Source organism: Mus caroli, chromosome 4, assembly GCF_900094665.2.
Source record: "Mus caroli chromosome 4, CAROLI_EIJ_v1.1, whole genome shotgun sequence".
Classification (NCBI taxonomy): domain Eukaryota; kingdom Metazoa; phylum Chordata; class Mammalia; order Rodentia; family Muridae; genus Mus; species Mus caroli.
Window position 1 is genome coordinate 120,009,639 of NC_034573.1, and position 17,117 is coordinate 120,026,755.

General features: G+C 48.8%; 1 protein-coding gene across 3 annotated transcripts in view; it reads right to left on the reverse strand.

Annotated features, from left to right (window-relative positions):
- Window positions 1–8,581: 8,581 nt before the first annotated feature.
- LOC110293736 (ornithine decarboxylase 1-like) overlaps window positions 8,582–17,117 on the reverse strand; it is a 12,039-nt gene continuing 3,503 nt past the window's right edge. The window contains exons 5-10 of one of the 3 annotated variants that reach the window (XM_021161593.1): window positions 15,247–15,412; window positions 14,192–14,339; window positions 10,313–10,413; window positions 9,486–9,504; window positions 9,222–9,429; window positions 8,710–8,734 (exon numbers count right to left, since the gene is read on the reverse strand). In XM_021161593.1, the coding sequence (XP_021017252.1) occupies window positions 8,710–8,734; window positions 9,222–9,429; window positions 9,486–9,504; window positions 10,313–10,413; window positions 14,192–14,339; window positions 15,247–15,412 (667 nt within the window). Of the gene's footprint in view, window positions 8,735–9,221; window positions 9,445–9,485; window positions 9,505–10,312; window positions 10,414–14,191; window positions 14,340–15,246; window positions 15,413–17,117 lie in introns of all 3 variants that reach the window. The other 2 variants (XR_002377843.1, XM_021161594.1) reach the window with 2 other exon arrangements.

Below are 17,117 nucleotides of genomic sequence, written 5' to 3' on the forward strand. Positions count from 1 at the left end.
CCGGAGCTTTGTTTTACACTGTATTTTATTTATTTGTTTATTTATTTTGTTTATTTAAAGATTTTTTTTAAAAAAAGATTTTGTTTTAAGCACCTGTGTGCATGTGTGCATCAGGTATGCATGTGTGTGTCTGCTTCAATATTTTCAGGTATCTCTGGAGGTCAATAAAGGGCATCAGATCCTTTGGAGCTGGAATTACAGACAGACGTGAACTGCCTGATGGGAGCTGGAGACCAAGCCTCTGGAAGAGCGTGCTTTAACCACTGAGTCATCTCTCCATGGAGCCTTTGTTTGTTTGTGTTTGGTTTGGTTTGGTTTTTCAAGACAGAGTTTCTCCATGTAGCCCTGGCTGTCCTGGAACTCACTCTGTAGACCAGGCTGGCCTGGAACTCAAACTCAGAGATCTGCAGGCCTCTGCTTCCTGAGTGCTGGAATTAAAGGTATATGGTACCACCGCCTGGCTTCTATGGTGGCTTTTAATCAGTGTGGTTTCCTGCATTTGTACTGTATTTAAGCATAAAAACGATCTGGGGACCAGGAAGATGGCTCAGTGGATAAAGGCACTCACTGCCAAACCTGACCTCAATTTGATTTCCTGAAGCCACAGGATGGAAGGAGAGAATCAACTCCCCCAGACTGTCCTCTGATCGCCACATGCATGCCATGTTGTGTGCCCGCCCCTTACTCCCCCACCCCCTAGTCCCTCACCTCTGACAAAGTAAACAAATAAATATAAATTAATGTTTAAAAAGTTTAAATTTCACTGTAGAGTTTTAAGTATTTTACTTTTTTTTAAAAGATTTATTTATTTATTATATGTAAGTACACTGTAGCTGTCTTCAGACACTCCAGAAGAGGGCGCCAGATCTTGTTACAGATGGTTGTGAGCCACCATGTGGTTGCTGGGATTTGAACTCTGGACCTTCGGAAGAGCAGTCGGGTGCTCTTACCCACTGAGCCATCTCACCAGCCCAGTATTTTACTTTTTAAAGCTTGATTTTTTTTATTTATGTGTATGAGTGTGTGTGTGTGTGTGTGTGTGTGTGTGTGTGTGTGTGTGTGTGCTACCTGCATAGGGATGCTAGCAGAGGTCAGAATAGGATGTTCCTGGAGTAGAAGTTATAGGGAGACTTGTAAGTCACCTGATGTGGGCTCTGGGATCTGAATTCAGGTCCCCTGCAAGAGCAACATAGGGTCTTAACGGCTGAGTCACCTCTCCTGTCCTTGGATTTTGTTTTAAGGAGAACCTTCCAGACTACTTATTAAACACACAGACTCCTGGTCTCACCTCCCAGAGATGATTCAGTGGGTCTGAATGAAGATCAGCTTTAAGCAACTAAGATGTTTGACAACAACAATAGAATCTAACTTTGGGAGAGGTTATACAAGAATTTCAGGCATTTCCCTCTTTTTACAAAGCTCCTATTGCTGTGTGGGTGCCACGTACATGCTGGTAACCCCAACACTCAGGAGACTGGGGCAGGAGGCTAATGAGTTCCACGTCTCCTCTTTGATATCCTAGGTCAGCCCAGAACTGTCAGCCTCTCTGGTCAGTGCTTCTGGGCCAGCCTCCTCCCCAGCCTATGAGCCGTCTTCTGTATCCTCTGATTCCATCTGTGCGTCACCTTCTCGGACACTCCCTGAATTCCCTTCGTCATCCAGCACGTTCTATCATTCTCTAGTTTATCTCCTTATCTACTTCCTGTCTCCTTCCACTCCCACAAGGATGCCCTTGCAAAAGAGCTGTGATCTCTCTTGTTCCCTTCCTGACTAACCCTGGGACCCACGGCAATGTGGCACAGAGTAAGTGTTCAGTAAGCATTATGAATGAATGGATTAAGTAGGCAAGGACAAATGACTACTGAAAATCGTCTCTCTAGACTATTAGCGCCTCAGAATGTGTGGGGTGGGGTTGCAAAAGAAAAAGAGGAAAGAGGGGTGGTGCTGCAATGGATCAACGTGTCTTGCCACCAATTCTGGTTTCAGGATTTCGATCCCCACAACCCACAGGTTGGAAGAGAAGGGAATCAACTCTTGGAAGTTATCCTTTGGTTGCCACGTGGTCATCGTGGCAAGAGTGTGTCCCCTGTAGACATACTCACACACATACAAAATAAACGAAGGTTTAAAGGGGTGGGGACGGGTGAGGGGCGGGGATGGTGGTGATGGAGACCTCATCCAGTCTTTTTCAGTTGGCCTTTGTTAACTGGAGTTCAGAAACCCAATGGGAGCTCAACCCAGGCGCAATGCCGATCATGGCCAGTAGGTGGTAGAAAGGCACCGTGGCTGAAGCATAGACTAAGCAGGGCACCTAGCACCTGGGTTGATCCTGAGCCATGTTTGCTGTGAGGACGGTAGACTTTAATCCCTGGCTTTCGTACTGGCGAGGGGACCCAGGGAAAGCTGCTTCTACATGTGGGTAGGAAAAAGTCCCGAGGACTTCCGGGGTCGTGGGTGGAGTCAGGATCTGCAGAGATCCCGGGCCACCTCAAGTGTCAGGCATCTCCCAGTCTTTGTACCTCCATCAACCTCCACCCACTCTGTACCTGTGCCCACGGCAGGACACGGATGAGGACAAACCGACAGCTCACTGACTCCAGCTGTCCTTGCACAACCCGCAGAGGTGCGCAGGCGAATCCTCTCCCAGCCTTGTTCTGGCTGTGTGCCTGCTCCCTTCTGGGAACACAAAGCTCCTCCTGCCCTCTTCTCTTCGCGATGGCCTTGGTACTTGAATCACTGGGAAGCGAATATGAGGAAAATTCAGCCTGCTGGCTCCAGTGCTCTATACAGGCTCCGATGCATCGCTCGCCCTCCACCCTGCCCTGCTTGGCTTGAGGGCTCACTCGCTTCCCGCCTGGCTTCTAAGCCTTCTTTCTCATCCGTAACGGATTTTTGCTCTTGAAATTCAGAGCATGATTTCTCACCCTAAAATGAACCCTCCCTCTTCCTTTGGTCCCCGTCTTCCTGCAGCCTTCCCTTCCGTTTCTGCTACAGCACGTCTCCCTGAGAAGCTGTCCGTGCTGGGCTCCATAACACTTCTTGGACCCCAGAAGCCCATCAGTGGCCTCCGCTGTTTCCTCACCTCACCTCACTTCTTTCCTCAGCAGCCTTGGATAAAGCCGAGCATCCTTTTCTTCTTTGTCTACTGCTGATGTCCTTGACCCAGAACTGTGGAGGCCACCCAATACTGTCCCCTCTCGTTCTCTCATCTTGACCTCTCCTTAGAAACTGGTTCTTGTAGGGCCCTCCAAACTTGTTGAAGCAGAGTCTTGATTTCCACCCACCCAACCCTCACTCCCCACCCTAGCCATGAAAGGGCAGCCCTGGCCCTAAACCTTGAAGTCCGATTTTTTTTTTCTTATTTTTATTTTTTGGTTTTTAGAGACAGGGTTTCTCTTGTATAGCCCTGGCTGTCCTGGAACTCACTTTGTAGACCAGGCTGGCCTCCAACTCAGAAATCCGCCTGCCTCTGCCTCCCGAGTGCTGGGATTAAAGGCGTGCGCCACCACGCCCGGCTTGAAGTCCGATTTTACTTCCTCTTATACCCATCTGTCGGGCTGCCTGGCGGTGTTACTGCTGCTCAGGGGAGGCAGACTGCAGTCCGTGACGGGGTCTCCAGGCAGCGTTTTCTATCGTCCTCCAAGGAAGCAGAAGGGATGAATTTAGAGGACCTCTGGTCTAGCCTGAACGAAAGGTTCCAAGGGGCTCTGGTCTGGCGTGAAAGCCTGTGCAGGTAGCCTGGGTCTCTCCCGCTACTGCTACCATCCAGCAGCACTAGTGCCAGAGGCAGCAGTGGTGGAAGGTGGCGAGTAGCAGCATGCAGTCCGGAACCACACAGCAGGAGCTGTGAGGCAAGCCAGCGGCAGGAAGTACGATGGACAGCGAGAAACGCGAGAAGTAGCACCCGGCCCAGGGAGCGCCAGCAGTGGCGGTCAGGAGCACTGAGCCCAGCTTGCTGGCTGATCCAAGGTCCAGCAATGAAGGCTTCAGAATGCTTCCGGAGAGAAAACTGATCCAGTGTGTCACAACTCAGTAAAACAGATACTCTCCGATGACTCTTGATGAAATAACTCCTGTACTTTATTCCATGTAGATGGGGACATTATAAACATTTTGGGAGGAGGGTGTGAACCAGGAGTAAATGCTTCCCAATGGCTCAGTCTGAGATACAAGGGATGCTCTATTTGCATGGGGAAGGACTTCAGGTGTTGTCTCTGTGCAACTGGTTGTCATGGCCCTCTCCGTGGGGTGTCATGGTTACCTGTTCTGAACAAGTAGAACTTGGCAGGGAGCCTTGGACATGCCTGCCTGTCTCAATTCTGAGATCCCCCGGGGTTTGAGCCTGCTCAACCTGACTAGTTCTTCTGTCTGATGGCACAGCCCTCTGGCCCTACACCCATCCCTCCTCCTCCTCCTCCTCCTCCTCCTCCTCCTCCTCCTTTTAAAGATTAGTTTACATATTTTTATGTGTACGAGTGCTCTGTTTTCATGCACACCAGAAGAGGGCATCAGATCCCATTACAGATGGCTGTGAGCCACCATGTGGTTGCTGAGAATTGAACTCCTCTGGAAGAGCAGCCACTGCAGAGCCATCTCTCCCCATCCCTTCTCTAACAGCTGACAGAGATCCTCCTTGCTGCCTCTGCATTCACTCCTGCACTCTGCCTTCACCTGCTCAAATTAACATAAGATCCTTGATGGGGCAGCTTGGACCCTGTCCCTGCCTCATCTTAACTTCCTGTCCCCACCTGGCTGCTAACATGGGTCTTCAGGACTTCCTTGGAGTTCATCATCCTGATCTTTGGACTCGATGTTTGCTGTGTAGGGTCCTCTTGGGTGCACTCCACCCTTCCTCTAGGCTCTGAGTGGTCACCTGCCCCTGTGCCACCCACTGCTGCTCACTTCCTCCTCTTCCTCTTTCATTTTCTTTGCAGGACTTATGATCACACATCCCTTTGTGAGTTTGCTTATGCTCTGCCTTTTCTTGACTGTAAAGCTTTTCCTCTCATATTGAACATGGGTCTTTCAGATCTAGAACAGCACCAAGGGATAGATGAATGGGTGGGTGGATGGGTGGGTGGGTGGGTGGGTGGATGGATGGATGGATAGATAGATACATAATGGGTAGATGACTGATGTCTGATGGATGGGTAGATAGATGGATAATAGATAACAAATAGAGGATGGATGGATAGGTAGTGGATTGCTAGGTGGATGAATGAATAAACAGGTAGATGAATCGTAAGTGGATGGATGGTTGATGATGAATGGATGGATGGTGGGTAATGGATGCACAGTAGGAAGATGGATGAATGGATGAGAGAAGAATAAATGATAGAAGAATGAAGGATGGATGATGGATGGATGGATAATGAATGGATGGATGGATGATGGATAGATGATGGGTGGATAGATGGATGATGGGTGGATGGATGGATGGATGATAGATGATAGATGGATAATGGGAGGATGGATGGATGGATGGATGATGGAAGGCTGGATGATGGATTAATGATGGGTGGATGGATGGATGGATGATGGATGGATCATTGATGGATGATGGGTGGATGGATGGATGGATGGATGGATGGATGTAGGTGGATGAATGATGGATGGAAGATGGGTGGATGGGTGGATGGATGATGGATGGATGATTGATAGATGATGGGTGGATGGATAGATGATGGATGATGGGTGGATGGATAGATGATGGATGATGGGTGGATGGATAGATGATGGGTAGATGGATGGATGATGAATGGATGATGGATAGATGATGGGTGGATGGATGGATGATGAGTGGATGATGGGTGGATTGATGATGGATGGATCGATGGATGGTAGATAGATGATGGGTAGATGGATGGATGGATGATGGATGGATCGATGGATGGTAGATAGATGATGGGTAGATAGATGGATGGTTGGATGATGGATGGGTGGATAGATGGATGAATGAATGGATGATGGATAGATGATGGGTAGATGATGGGTGGATGGATGGAATTGGATGGATGATGGGTAGATGATGGGTGGATGGATGGATGATGGGTGGATGGATGGATGATGGATAGATGATNGGATGATGGGTAGATGATGGGTGGATGGATGGATGATGGGTGGATGGATGGATGATGGATAGATGATGGGTGGATGGATGGATGATGGGTGGATGGATGGATGGATCAATGGATAGTAGATAGATGATGGGTGGATAAGTGGATGGGTGGATGATAGATGGGTGGATGATGGATGTTGGATAGATGATGGGTGGATGGATGGATGGATGGATGGATGGAGGATGGATAGATGATGGGTGGATGGATGGATGGATGGATGGATGATGGATAGATGATGGGTGGATGGATGGATGATAGATAGATGGGTGGATGATGGGTGGATGGATAGATGGTGAATGGATGATGGTTAGATGATGGGTGGATGGATGGATGATGGATGGATGATGGGTAGATGGTGCGTGGATGGATGGATGATGGATAGATGATGGGTGGATGGATGGATGATGGGTGGATGGATGGATGGATGATGGATAGATGACAGATGGATGGATGGATGGATGGATGATGGATAGATGATGGGTGGATGATGGATGCATGCATGATGGGTGGATGGATGGATGGATGGATGGATAGATGATGGATGGATGATGGGTAGATGATGGGTGGATGGATGGATGATTGATAGATGATGGATGGATGGATGAATGGATGGATGATGGATAGATTATGGGTGGAAGGATGGATGATGGATGGATGGATAATGGGTGGGTGGATGGATGGATGATGGATAGATGATGGATGGATGGATGGATGGATGGATGGATGGATGGATGATGGGTGTATGATGGATGATGGGTGTATGATGGGTGGATGGATCGATGGGTTGTAGATAGGTGATGGGTGGATGGATGGATGATGGGTGTATGATGGGTGGATGGATCGATGGGTTGTAGATAGGTGATGGNGATGGATCGATGGGTTGTAGATAGGTGATGGGTGGATGGATGGATGATGGGTGTATGATGGGTGGATGGATCGATGGGTTGTAGATAGGTGATGGATGGATGGATGGATGATGGGTAGATGATGAGTGGATGGATAGATGATGGATGGATGGATGATGGGTGGATGATGTTTGGATGGATGGATGATGGATGGATGGATGATGGATAGATGATGGGTGGATGGATGGATGATGGATAGATGATAGGTGGATGGATGGATGATGGATAGATGATGAGTGGATGGATGGATGTGTGGTTGGATGGATGGAGGATGGATAGATGATAGATGGATGGATGGATGGATGATTAATAGGTGATGGGTGGATGGATAATGGATGGATGAATCATAGATGGATGTGGATGGATGAATGATGGATGGATGATGGCTGGCTGGAAAATGGATCGATGGATGGTGGATGAATGGATGGATGATGGCTGGCTGGAAAATGGATCAATGATGGTGGATGAATGGATGGATGATGGGTGGATGAATGATGTATGGGTAATGGCTGGCTAGATGATTGATTGATGATGGATGGATGAAGGGAAGGATGAATGATTGACAGATGGATAATAGATGGATGAATGATAGATGGATGGGTGGATGTAGCTAGATGAATAATGGGTGATGGCTGGCTGGATAATGGTTGGGTGGTGGATGAATGGATGGATAATGGATGGATGATGGATGGAGGGATGGATGATGGATGAATGAATGATGGATGGATGACTGGCTGATGGATCAATGTGGATGGAGGGATGATGGGTGATGGTTGGATGATGGATGGATGGATGAATATAGATAAATATTCATAGTCATAGATAACTACACCCACAGAACAAGCAGAACACACCAGTTCTTGCATCTAAGTACAGTTTTTTTTATTTTCGCCAAAGACCAATGATATCTGTATTTTGAAACTCCTTTGATAGATAGATAGATAGATAGATAGATAGATAGATAGATAGATAGATAGATATTAATATTTCCACTCCTAAGTTGCAAGCTGTGGAGAGGCCAAATGAGCACCACACTGTCTTGAAGACTGAGCCTTTCCCACATTCGTGGGAGGAGTCAGCAGCCCACACCTTCCACTGGATGTCTCGTGGTGGGGGATTCTCTTCCGTTCAAGGATGCTGGAAGATTTCCTCAGACAGTAGAGCTGGGCTGTGACACAACTGGGCAAGTCTTGAAAGCCTTGGCAGAGACTGTGCATCCCAGAAAGCTTCATCATGCGAAGTTTAGAAAGCACACAGGAGGTAGTGGCTTCCCCCTGGGGGTCACTCCCCACCTCACTTCATCCTGAAGCACTCCTGGGTACCCTTTTGTTAGTGTCCTTCCCCAGAGTACACAGTCTTTTTTGAGATTAAGGTGCCTAGCTCATGTGTCAGCACAAATCTGGCCTTCCTTGTCTCCCCCATTCTCCATGGGGGTCCTATAGTCTAGGTCCTATCCCTTCAAGAGCCAGAAGGGATGCCAAGCCACCCAGGACAGTCATCTGGTACTTCAAGCTTACTTAAAAAAGACAACTGTTTCCAACGCATAAAAGGGTCTCATCAGTGCAGAAGAGGCCAGGCCTCATTTCCCCCAAGGACCAATCTCATAGGCCTTTCACAGTAAGCTTTCCCCAGTGGGCATATCATACTGGGTGTCTGACTCCTCTTCATTCTGGCCATGTCCTGGCCTAAGGTACTGTCCCCAGTAGGCTCCTGTGGAAAAATTGCTACAGTTCAAGGGGTTCATAAGGCTCACACACACACACACACACACACACACACACCCCTCCTCTGGTGATGAGTCCTGATCTAGGCAGAGCAGGGTCCCCAGAGCAGGGGCTCATCTGAAGGACAATCCTGAGAACTCGGGGTCAGGGGACAGGGGCAAGGGGAACGGCTATTACAAACCGCCAGAGACTGTAAGGTTTGGGCTATGAAACCAAGGACTAGATGGGTCCATAGGCTGCTTGATTCTACCCCCACCGAGGCATCCACTCCTTAGCTGGTACAGCTGCCCTGGAACCTCTGACATACCTGAGGAGAGCAAGACCTAGTTAACCATCAAGAGACCCATGGCAAACGTGTTCCCTAGGCTTGAGCCTCCCAAGCTCAGCTACCAGCTCCCATTGCCAGGCCCAAGGCTGGAGAAAGCCCCCTCACGCCCACCATGGCTGCCCTCCATACCCTTCCCCCTGGACACCTGAGTTGGGGGCTCATGGCATCATAGACAGTTGAGATCGGGAAGCCATTGAAGGTGGAACTCATGGAGCTACTGTAGGCACCCATGTCAGGGAAAATCAGCCAGTCACCTACATCCAGCTCTGGCAACTGAACCTCTGTCGAAAAAAGTCGGTCAAAGGCATCGCATGTGGGGCCATAAAGCGTGCAGGGGAAGAGAAGAGAGGGGGCTCCGAGAGGAACTCCTGCAGGGAGAGGAGAAGGTGGAATCAGAGAAGGAAGAGGCGGGGCTCCGAGGGGAACTCCTGCAGGGAGAGGAGGTGGAGTCAGAGAAGGAAGAGGCGGGGCTCCGAGGGGAACACCTGCATGGAGGAGGTGGGGTCAGAGAAGGAAGAGGCGGAGCTCCGAGGGGAACACCTGCATGGAGGAGGTGGGGTCAGAGAAGGAAGGGTCACATTGCTAGGATGTTATACATGGCCCTGGGGGACATGTGGCCATCCACCAGCATGGACATTACTATTCAGCTACTGGCAACAGTGACAGAGTGGCTGTTCTGTGCCAGTGTTTCGGACATACACATAGGCCCTGCTGTCCCGGAGCTTGCAGTCCACAAGTGCATCACACATGCATGCTGGGGACCCGAAGATCAGGTCTCAGAAGCCACTGCACATTGGGGTCACCTGGGGAGTTTTAGTGATGAACCGATGCTGGGTTCAACTGAAGATTTACATCTGTTTCTGTGTATGAGGGCATGGCCGGGCAGTGGAGACTTTGACAGTTTCGCAGGTGGCTCTGATCTGGGGGCCTTGGGAACCCACTACTCCCCAAGTCTTCTGTATCTCCAACATCCCAGAGTTCTAGAAGTATACACAGCCGCAGCACATACAGAGATGCACATAGAAGCACCCAGAGCTGATCGGATCCATGCAACCCCCACAGATGTGTGTGCTGGCACAGGCATGAATCATCAGGTGTGCCCTAGAAAACACATCCATATGTGTACATGTAGAGCCCTGCACCAGTGCCTAGCATGACAACCTTCAGAGCATGGGTGACCTGAGACCCTGGCTCTTGGGACAGAGGCTGGTCACAAGACACAAAAGGCCCCCTTACCTTCACCACTATGGGTATCCTGGGGACAGAGTCCCTGAGGAAGAGTCGGAAGACTCCATAATGGCCCTCATTAAGGTAGTATGCCAGCTTCCTGTGGCCTCCTGGGAACAGGGAGTGAACAGATGAGCTGCACTTGGCCAGGTTTCCCTAATGAGTCCTTTCTCCCTTGGGAGAGGTCCTACAGAACTCCTGCCTTGTTCTAAGGGTCATCCCCAAGCCCTCTCCTGCCATAACGTGTGCCAGCCCCCAGACCCTCTGCTTCCCACATGGAACACTGAGCAGCAATAACCGCTGTGACATGATCTGTTTTAAGTTCTTCACGTGAGGAGTGCATTTACTGTGTACCATGACCCCTGCAGTACAGTTGGAGAAACTGAGTCTTGCCAGAAGTCCGTGGGAGTAGGAAATGGGCTAGGATTATCCCTGAGCACCTACTATGTGAGACAAGACAAGAGTGAGTACCTATTGTGTGCAGCAGGACAGGAACTCTGGTGTTTATTTGCTGTCTCACTTCAGGCCATGCTAGTGTGTCCATTTCCTTTCTTTCAGGAATTGCCATGTTAACCGAATTTCCTCTTTCCTTCTTTCCTTCCTCCCTCTCTAATTCACATGGTCTTGGTAGAGATTGAAGGCAAGGCCTTGCTTTTGCTAGGCAAGTGGTCTAGCACTGAACTATATCTGCAGATCTTGACTTTTGAGAGAGGCTCTTATCATGTAGCCCAGGATGGCACTGAAGTTTGTGGTCTCCTTGCCTCAGCCTCCTGAGTCCTGGAATTGTGGGCATGTGCCACCACACCCTGTTTTATTTTGTGTTCCTGTTTCTTTGTTTGAGACAGAGTCTCATAACCCACACTGGCCTATGTAACTCCACATCCTGAGTGCTGGCATTACAGGTGGGGACCAGCATATCTGGTCTCTTTGATATTCTTAACACTCTGGCATCTGGGCTCAGGAGATCCAAAGGAGTCTGACCTTCCCAGGCTAGCTAATTCCTAGAGGCAGTAATTGTCTGCATAGATGGCCTCCCTCATGTACAGCCACCAGAGCAGAGCCTAAGCAGCCAGATGCTTCCCTTAAAAAAAAAATTTTTTTAGATTTATTTATTTCATTTGTATGGATGTTTTGCGAGCATGTGTGTCTGTACACCACATTCATGCAGTGCTCACAGAGGCCAGAAGGCAGCACTGGAACTGAGGTTACAGCTGGTTGTGAACCACCCTATGGGTTCTAAGAATTGAACACAGGTCCTCTGCAGAAGTAGCAAAGTTTTCTAAACTGCTAAGTCATCTTCCCAGACCTGCTGATTCATCTCTTGAACTATCCGTGTTCCAGCCACTTTCCTGGTGTTTGTCACCCGAGGATCAGAGACCACAGCCATCCTTACATTTTTGAGCACGCTGAAATTACCCAAACTAGCCAGAACTAAGCCTGTCTTGCATGCCCAGCCTGGCCATTCCCTCCCTTGTAAATCATAATGGAAATGGAGTGTGTAATCCCAGCACTTAGGAAGCTGGGGTCAGAGGGCTGCCACAAGTTCCAGGCCAGGCTGGACTACAAAGTAAGAACCTGCCTAATAATAATAATAATAATAATAATAATAACAGTAGAGTATAGTTCAGTTGGTAGAGAATTTGTCTAGAATACACAAAGCCCCGGGTTTGATCCCAGCACCACATACATTCAGTCGTGGTGGTGCGCACTTAGAACTAGGAAAGAAGAGGCAGGAGGATCAGAAGTTGAAGGTCATCCTTAGTTACAGGGCTGTTGTGAGCACAATGGTCCTTGTGCCCATAGACCACTAGGAAAACCAGGAATGTTAACCATTCAATGAGGTGTGTCTCCTCAATGGTGGAAATAAAATACCTGCCTTCCATCCAGAATGCCTGTGGGTATTGTTCCTGACCTAGTGACCTCTTGCTATCTGTAGAGGCACGCCTCAGCCAAATCTCCCAGAATGTCTATCCCAGAATCTCTCTCCCTAAAACTTTATCTTTAGCTCTCACCTTTAGGGGAGATGTCATGCGTACTTTGTGGCCTGTGACCTCTCTGCTATCTCGGACAGAGATTCCACCAGATCCTAGGTCTTCAAGCTGTAGAACCCACCCTCACGGTCACACACACTTTGTAAAGGAGTTTTTACGAGGTCGCACCTTAAGCTTTATTGTGCACTTGGACTTGGAGTGGTCGTTGCCTGGAAACCTTTTTCCAAATGTGATTGTGTTCAGATGTGCCAATAAACCACCTACGACCAGACTCCCTGAAGTTTGATCTAGGTTGAGGTCAACCTGAACTGAGTTTTCATTCTCACCTCTCCCTTCACTGCCTGCCTACGTCTGCAGAGGCCTCCTCATGCGGCCAGGGCCCAGGTCAGTCTAGACTACATGGGACCTGTTTTCACAAGCAAACATCCCAGTGAAGACGCTGGCCTTCTTTTCTTTCTCCATCCACTACGAGCGGATGAGGCACTCAGGGACTCCTGTCTCTGGGAAACTGTCACATTTTATCCGAGGCATGTCTCTATGTGAGTATGTCTTGCCACAGCTAATTAGAACAAGTCCTTAGGACAATTCCTGGGTGTGCTGAGAAACTGTGGCAGCACCACCAGCTGTGGACGGCCCCCTCCCTCTGAACACTGCCTCGTCTGCTGTGACTTAGATAAGCAATGTGGCTGCTTTCTCCTTCCATCCCCCGAGCTGTTACAAAACCTCCAGACACAACCTCCACCAGTCTGCTCTTCACAGCCGTCTTAGTTTGCCTTCACAATGCTCCCGAACTTGCATTCGGGATTCCAGTCAGATTCTCTTAACATCTAGACAGCTGGATGCCACTTGGATGCCGACTCTGAGTACAGACTCTCTCTCTGATAGTTTCCTTTCTCCTCCCTCTCTCTCTAACCCCAGCCTCAGTGGTACCTGGATTGATTCTGGGTTGAGTTCATCGTGATGTCAGGGGTAAAGGGCAGCTCTGCTGGAGTCAGAAGGACCTGGGCCAGCTGCATTGCTAATGAGCCTTATTACCTTGGATGAGTCACTGTCCTCTCTGAGTCTCCATGTACTACACGTGTTCAGTGAGGGCTACCCCAAGCTATCTCACAAGATGGCTGAGCAGGCCTGAGGTAAAATATGTATTTCAGGTGTCATTGATTTCTGCATATTGACAGCTCTTGCTTTCGTGGGCGAAACAATCTCCCAAATCCTTGTAATTATCTGGGGCAGAATGACTGAAGACAAGTATGCTACACCCATCATCCTCCAATGAGACACGCCATCAGAAGAGTAGGGGAGGGGATCAGAGTGATTGACAGATATTTGCACGCCAATATCACTCCATCCAGAAGATCAAAGAGCGCTAGCCCAGTGGACGCAGACCTGGGAATATTCTCGATTTTGCCATGAAAATATTTCTGGGTCATTCTCTGGGAACATGGCCACTCTACCTTTCTCCTACATGCAGAGACAAAAATAACCAAAGAACTCTCCTGGGAGACACAGGGATGAGTGTCAACAGCTACTGTCACCAGAGGATGTCAGCCTCAGGGATGCATCCCATCACAGCAGTCAATCCTGTGCTATCCTTTGTGGGAACTTGTATAGTCTGGGACTTCACCTGCTGCACTCATGGGTCTGCTCCTGATTGACTGGGTTTAGACATTGGGTCTAGGGTCTCGTAGACTGTACCCTGCACCTGCTCCCTCAGTGCAGGGTAGACTTACCTTGGTCTCCGCCCTTCACTTCCCCTTCTTGGCAACAATAAACAGTGCATAGACAGGATCAATCCCATGCCTCGCTCTGATCTCACTTCCTATAAATAGGCGCCCAGTGTATACCCCAAACCCACCACTCCCTGTGTCCTGGGGACACCCAGACAGTGGCTACACACCTGGATCCAGGGAAGACTTCTTGGCTATGATGTTCACAGCAGCTGTGCACACGGACCCCGCATAGAAGCGGCCAGGCTCTGCAATGACCTTGATACCGGTCTCCTCCGGGAAGTACTGGGCCAGGGCAGTGTTGATCACTCTCGACATCTGTGGTGACAGATCCTGTCTCTACTGTATCCTGAGTCTAAGCAACTGACATGACTCTCCTCCCTTCCCTGTGTCCCTACCATAGCCATGTGGAAAGAAGAAACAAGTAGAAGTAAGACTGGGAGAGTCCAAAGTGCACGGCCAGTGCATAGGCTCTGGCACCCTTAGGAATGTGACATTGTGAATAATTGTCACATGGTCAGCAGAGACAGAAGGCTTGCTGAAGCTAAGGGGTCATGATTTCCTACCAGGCAGAGCCAGGGCCATCGGCTAAGGTGTCTAAAGGAGGACACGGGGGTGCTGGAGAGATCGCTCAGTGGTATAACACTTTTGAAAAAGAAGGGGGGTGAGAAGGGGGGTGGGGATGGAGATACGAGGGGGGGGAGGAGGAAGAAGAAGAAAAAAGGAGGGGAAAGATAAGGAAGAAGAAAAAGAGGCAGGGGAAGGATGAGAAAGAAGAAAAGGAGGAACAAGAGGAGGAAGAGAAGGAGGAAGAGGAAATGGAAGAGGAGAAGGAAGAGGAAGAAGAGAAAGAGGAGGAAGAAGAGAAGGAAGAGGAGGAGGAAGAGGAGGAAAAGAAGGAAGAGGAAGAAAAAGAGGAGGAAGAGAAGGAAGAGGAAGCCATTTTTAGATGTAGCTCCTGATTTTGTGTCAGAGCTGTGAGGTAACAGAAAGAAGGGCAGTAAGAAGCAGGCTCACCCACTCAGACACACTCTAAGCCATGCATGTAGTCAGTAAAGACGTGTACTGAAGGCAAACCCACAAACAGACTTCCAGTTACACAAGGTTACTTCACACAAACACACACAAACACAGGAGCGTGCACACGCACTTGACACCCCCACCCATTCCCACCCCAAGCAGCTACACCCAGACTGCTCCTCATTCCTGGGGCCATCCCTCTCACCTCTTCAAATTTGGCTTCAGAGCCCTTAACTCCTGGGAAGCCCCCTCCAAGATCCAGGAGGCTCATGTGGTGGCCAGCCTTGCAGCCCATCTCAAACACACTATGGCAGTCAGCGATGGCCTGTCTGTAGCTCTCAGGTGTGTGGCAGTCGGAACCCACGTGGAAGCTGAGCGTGGCCATTGGTGTGGAAGACACACAGGTGGAGACTGAAGTCAGTGTGAGGAGAGATGTTCCAGGGAACACCCACCCAGGGGCTTTAAGACCTGGGCCAGTCAGTGCCAAGATCACCCTCAGGGAGACACACATCCCATGGTCACCCAATCAGAACTCAGGACAGAGTGACATTTTCTCCCGGCTGCTCACTCCCAATGCCTCTGTTGAAGGGGATCCTGTTCTCTTACCTAGAACTCATGTCATTAGAACCCCACAACCCACGGCCCTCTGAAGATACCAAGTGAGTACCAGGTAGAGGGGATTAGAGGCTTTCTCATGAGATGCAAAACCTGGCTGGCCAGAAGGCTCAGAGCATAAAGGTACTCGCTGCTAACCTCGACTACCTGAGTTTAATTCCTGAACCCCACATGATGAGAGATGAATGCTAATTCCTAAAAGTTGTCCATGGTATGTACACACACACACAGACACACACATATAGACACACACACACATAGACACACACAGACACACACACAGACACAAACACACACGCACATTCAAAATAAGTATAAAAAAGTAAAAAAGTTTAATTCAAACATTATTAATTTAAAAAATGTAAGGGTCCTAAAGCATATAACTAACTAATGCAATTTTTAAGATAGCACTTCATATAGCACGAGGTAGCTTCCAACATATAATATAGTCAAAGATGACCTTGAACTTCTGACCCTTCACCCGCCACCTCTGGAGTGCTGAAGTGCTGGACTATGGGATGTGTACCATGGCTGGTTTTATCCAGTGCATACCAGACAAGCACTCTACCAACTGAGCTATGTGCCCAGCCCTACCCCTTTTGGAGACCGGGTCTCCCGTTGTCCAGCCTGCCTTTGATGTCACTACTCTCCTGCCTCTGCCTCCCTGAGTGCTGGGATTCCAGCTGTGTGTCCCCACACCCAGCTCTCAGAAAGAATAAAATGAATGCGTGTATCCAGGAGGAATGAAATGTAAACATTTCAGACCTAGACTGGATCTGTAACGGTGATTAGAGCCCAAGGGACAAAAGGAGGTCAGCTACACCACTCCTGACTTCATTTAAAATTCCAGTCTTTGTCATCATGGAGATTTTGTTTTGATTTTTAAAAAAAGATTATTTATATATATATATATATATATATATATATATATATGTGTGTGTGTGTGTGTGTGTGTGTGTGTGTGTGTGTGTATATGTGTGTGTGTGTGTGTGTGTGTGTGTGTGTAGTAGCTGTCTTCAGTACTCTAGAAGAGGGCATCAGATCCCATTACAGATGGTTGTGAGCCACCATGTGGTTGCTGGGATTTGAACTCAGGACCTCTGGAAGAGCAGTCAGTGCTCTTAACTGCTGAGCCATCTCTCCAGCCCCTAAAATGAATTTTTTTTTTTTTTTTTTTTTTGGTTTTTCGAGACAGGGTTTCTCTGTGTAGCCCTGGCTGTCCTGGNACTCACTTTGTAGACCAGGCTGGCCTCGAACTCAGAAATCCGCCTGCCTCTGCCTCCCGAGTGCTGGGATTAAAGGCGTGCGCCACCACGCCCGGTTAAATGAATTCTTAATACGAGTGCTTATTTCTCCAGCCCCTTGTTTTAATTTTTTTTAAAAAATACTGTTTGAAAATGTCACATATCTGGAGTGTTACATTTCTTTGATATTGACTTCAATTTTATCCCCAAGGCCTTA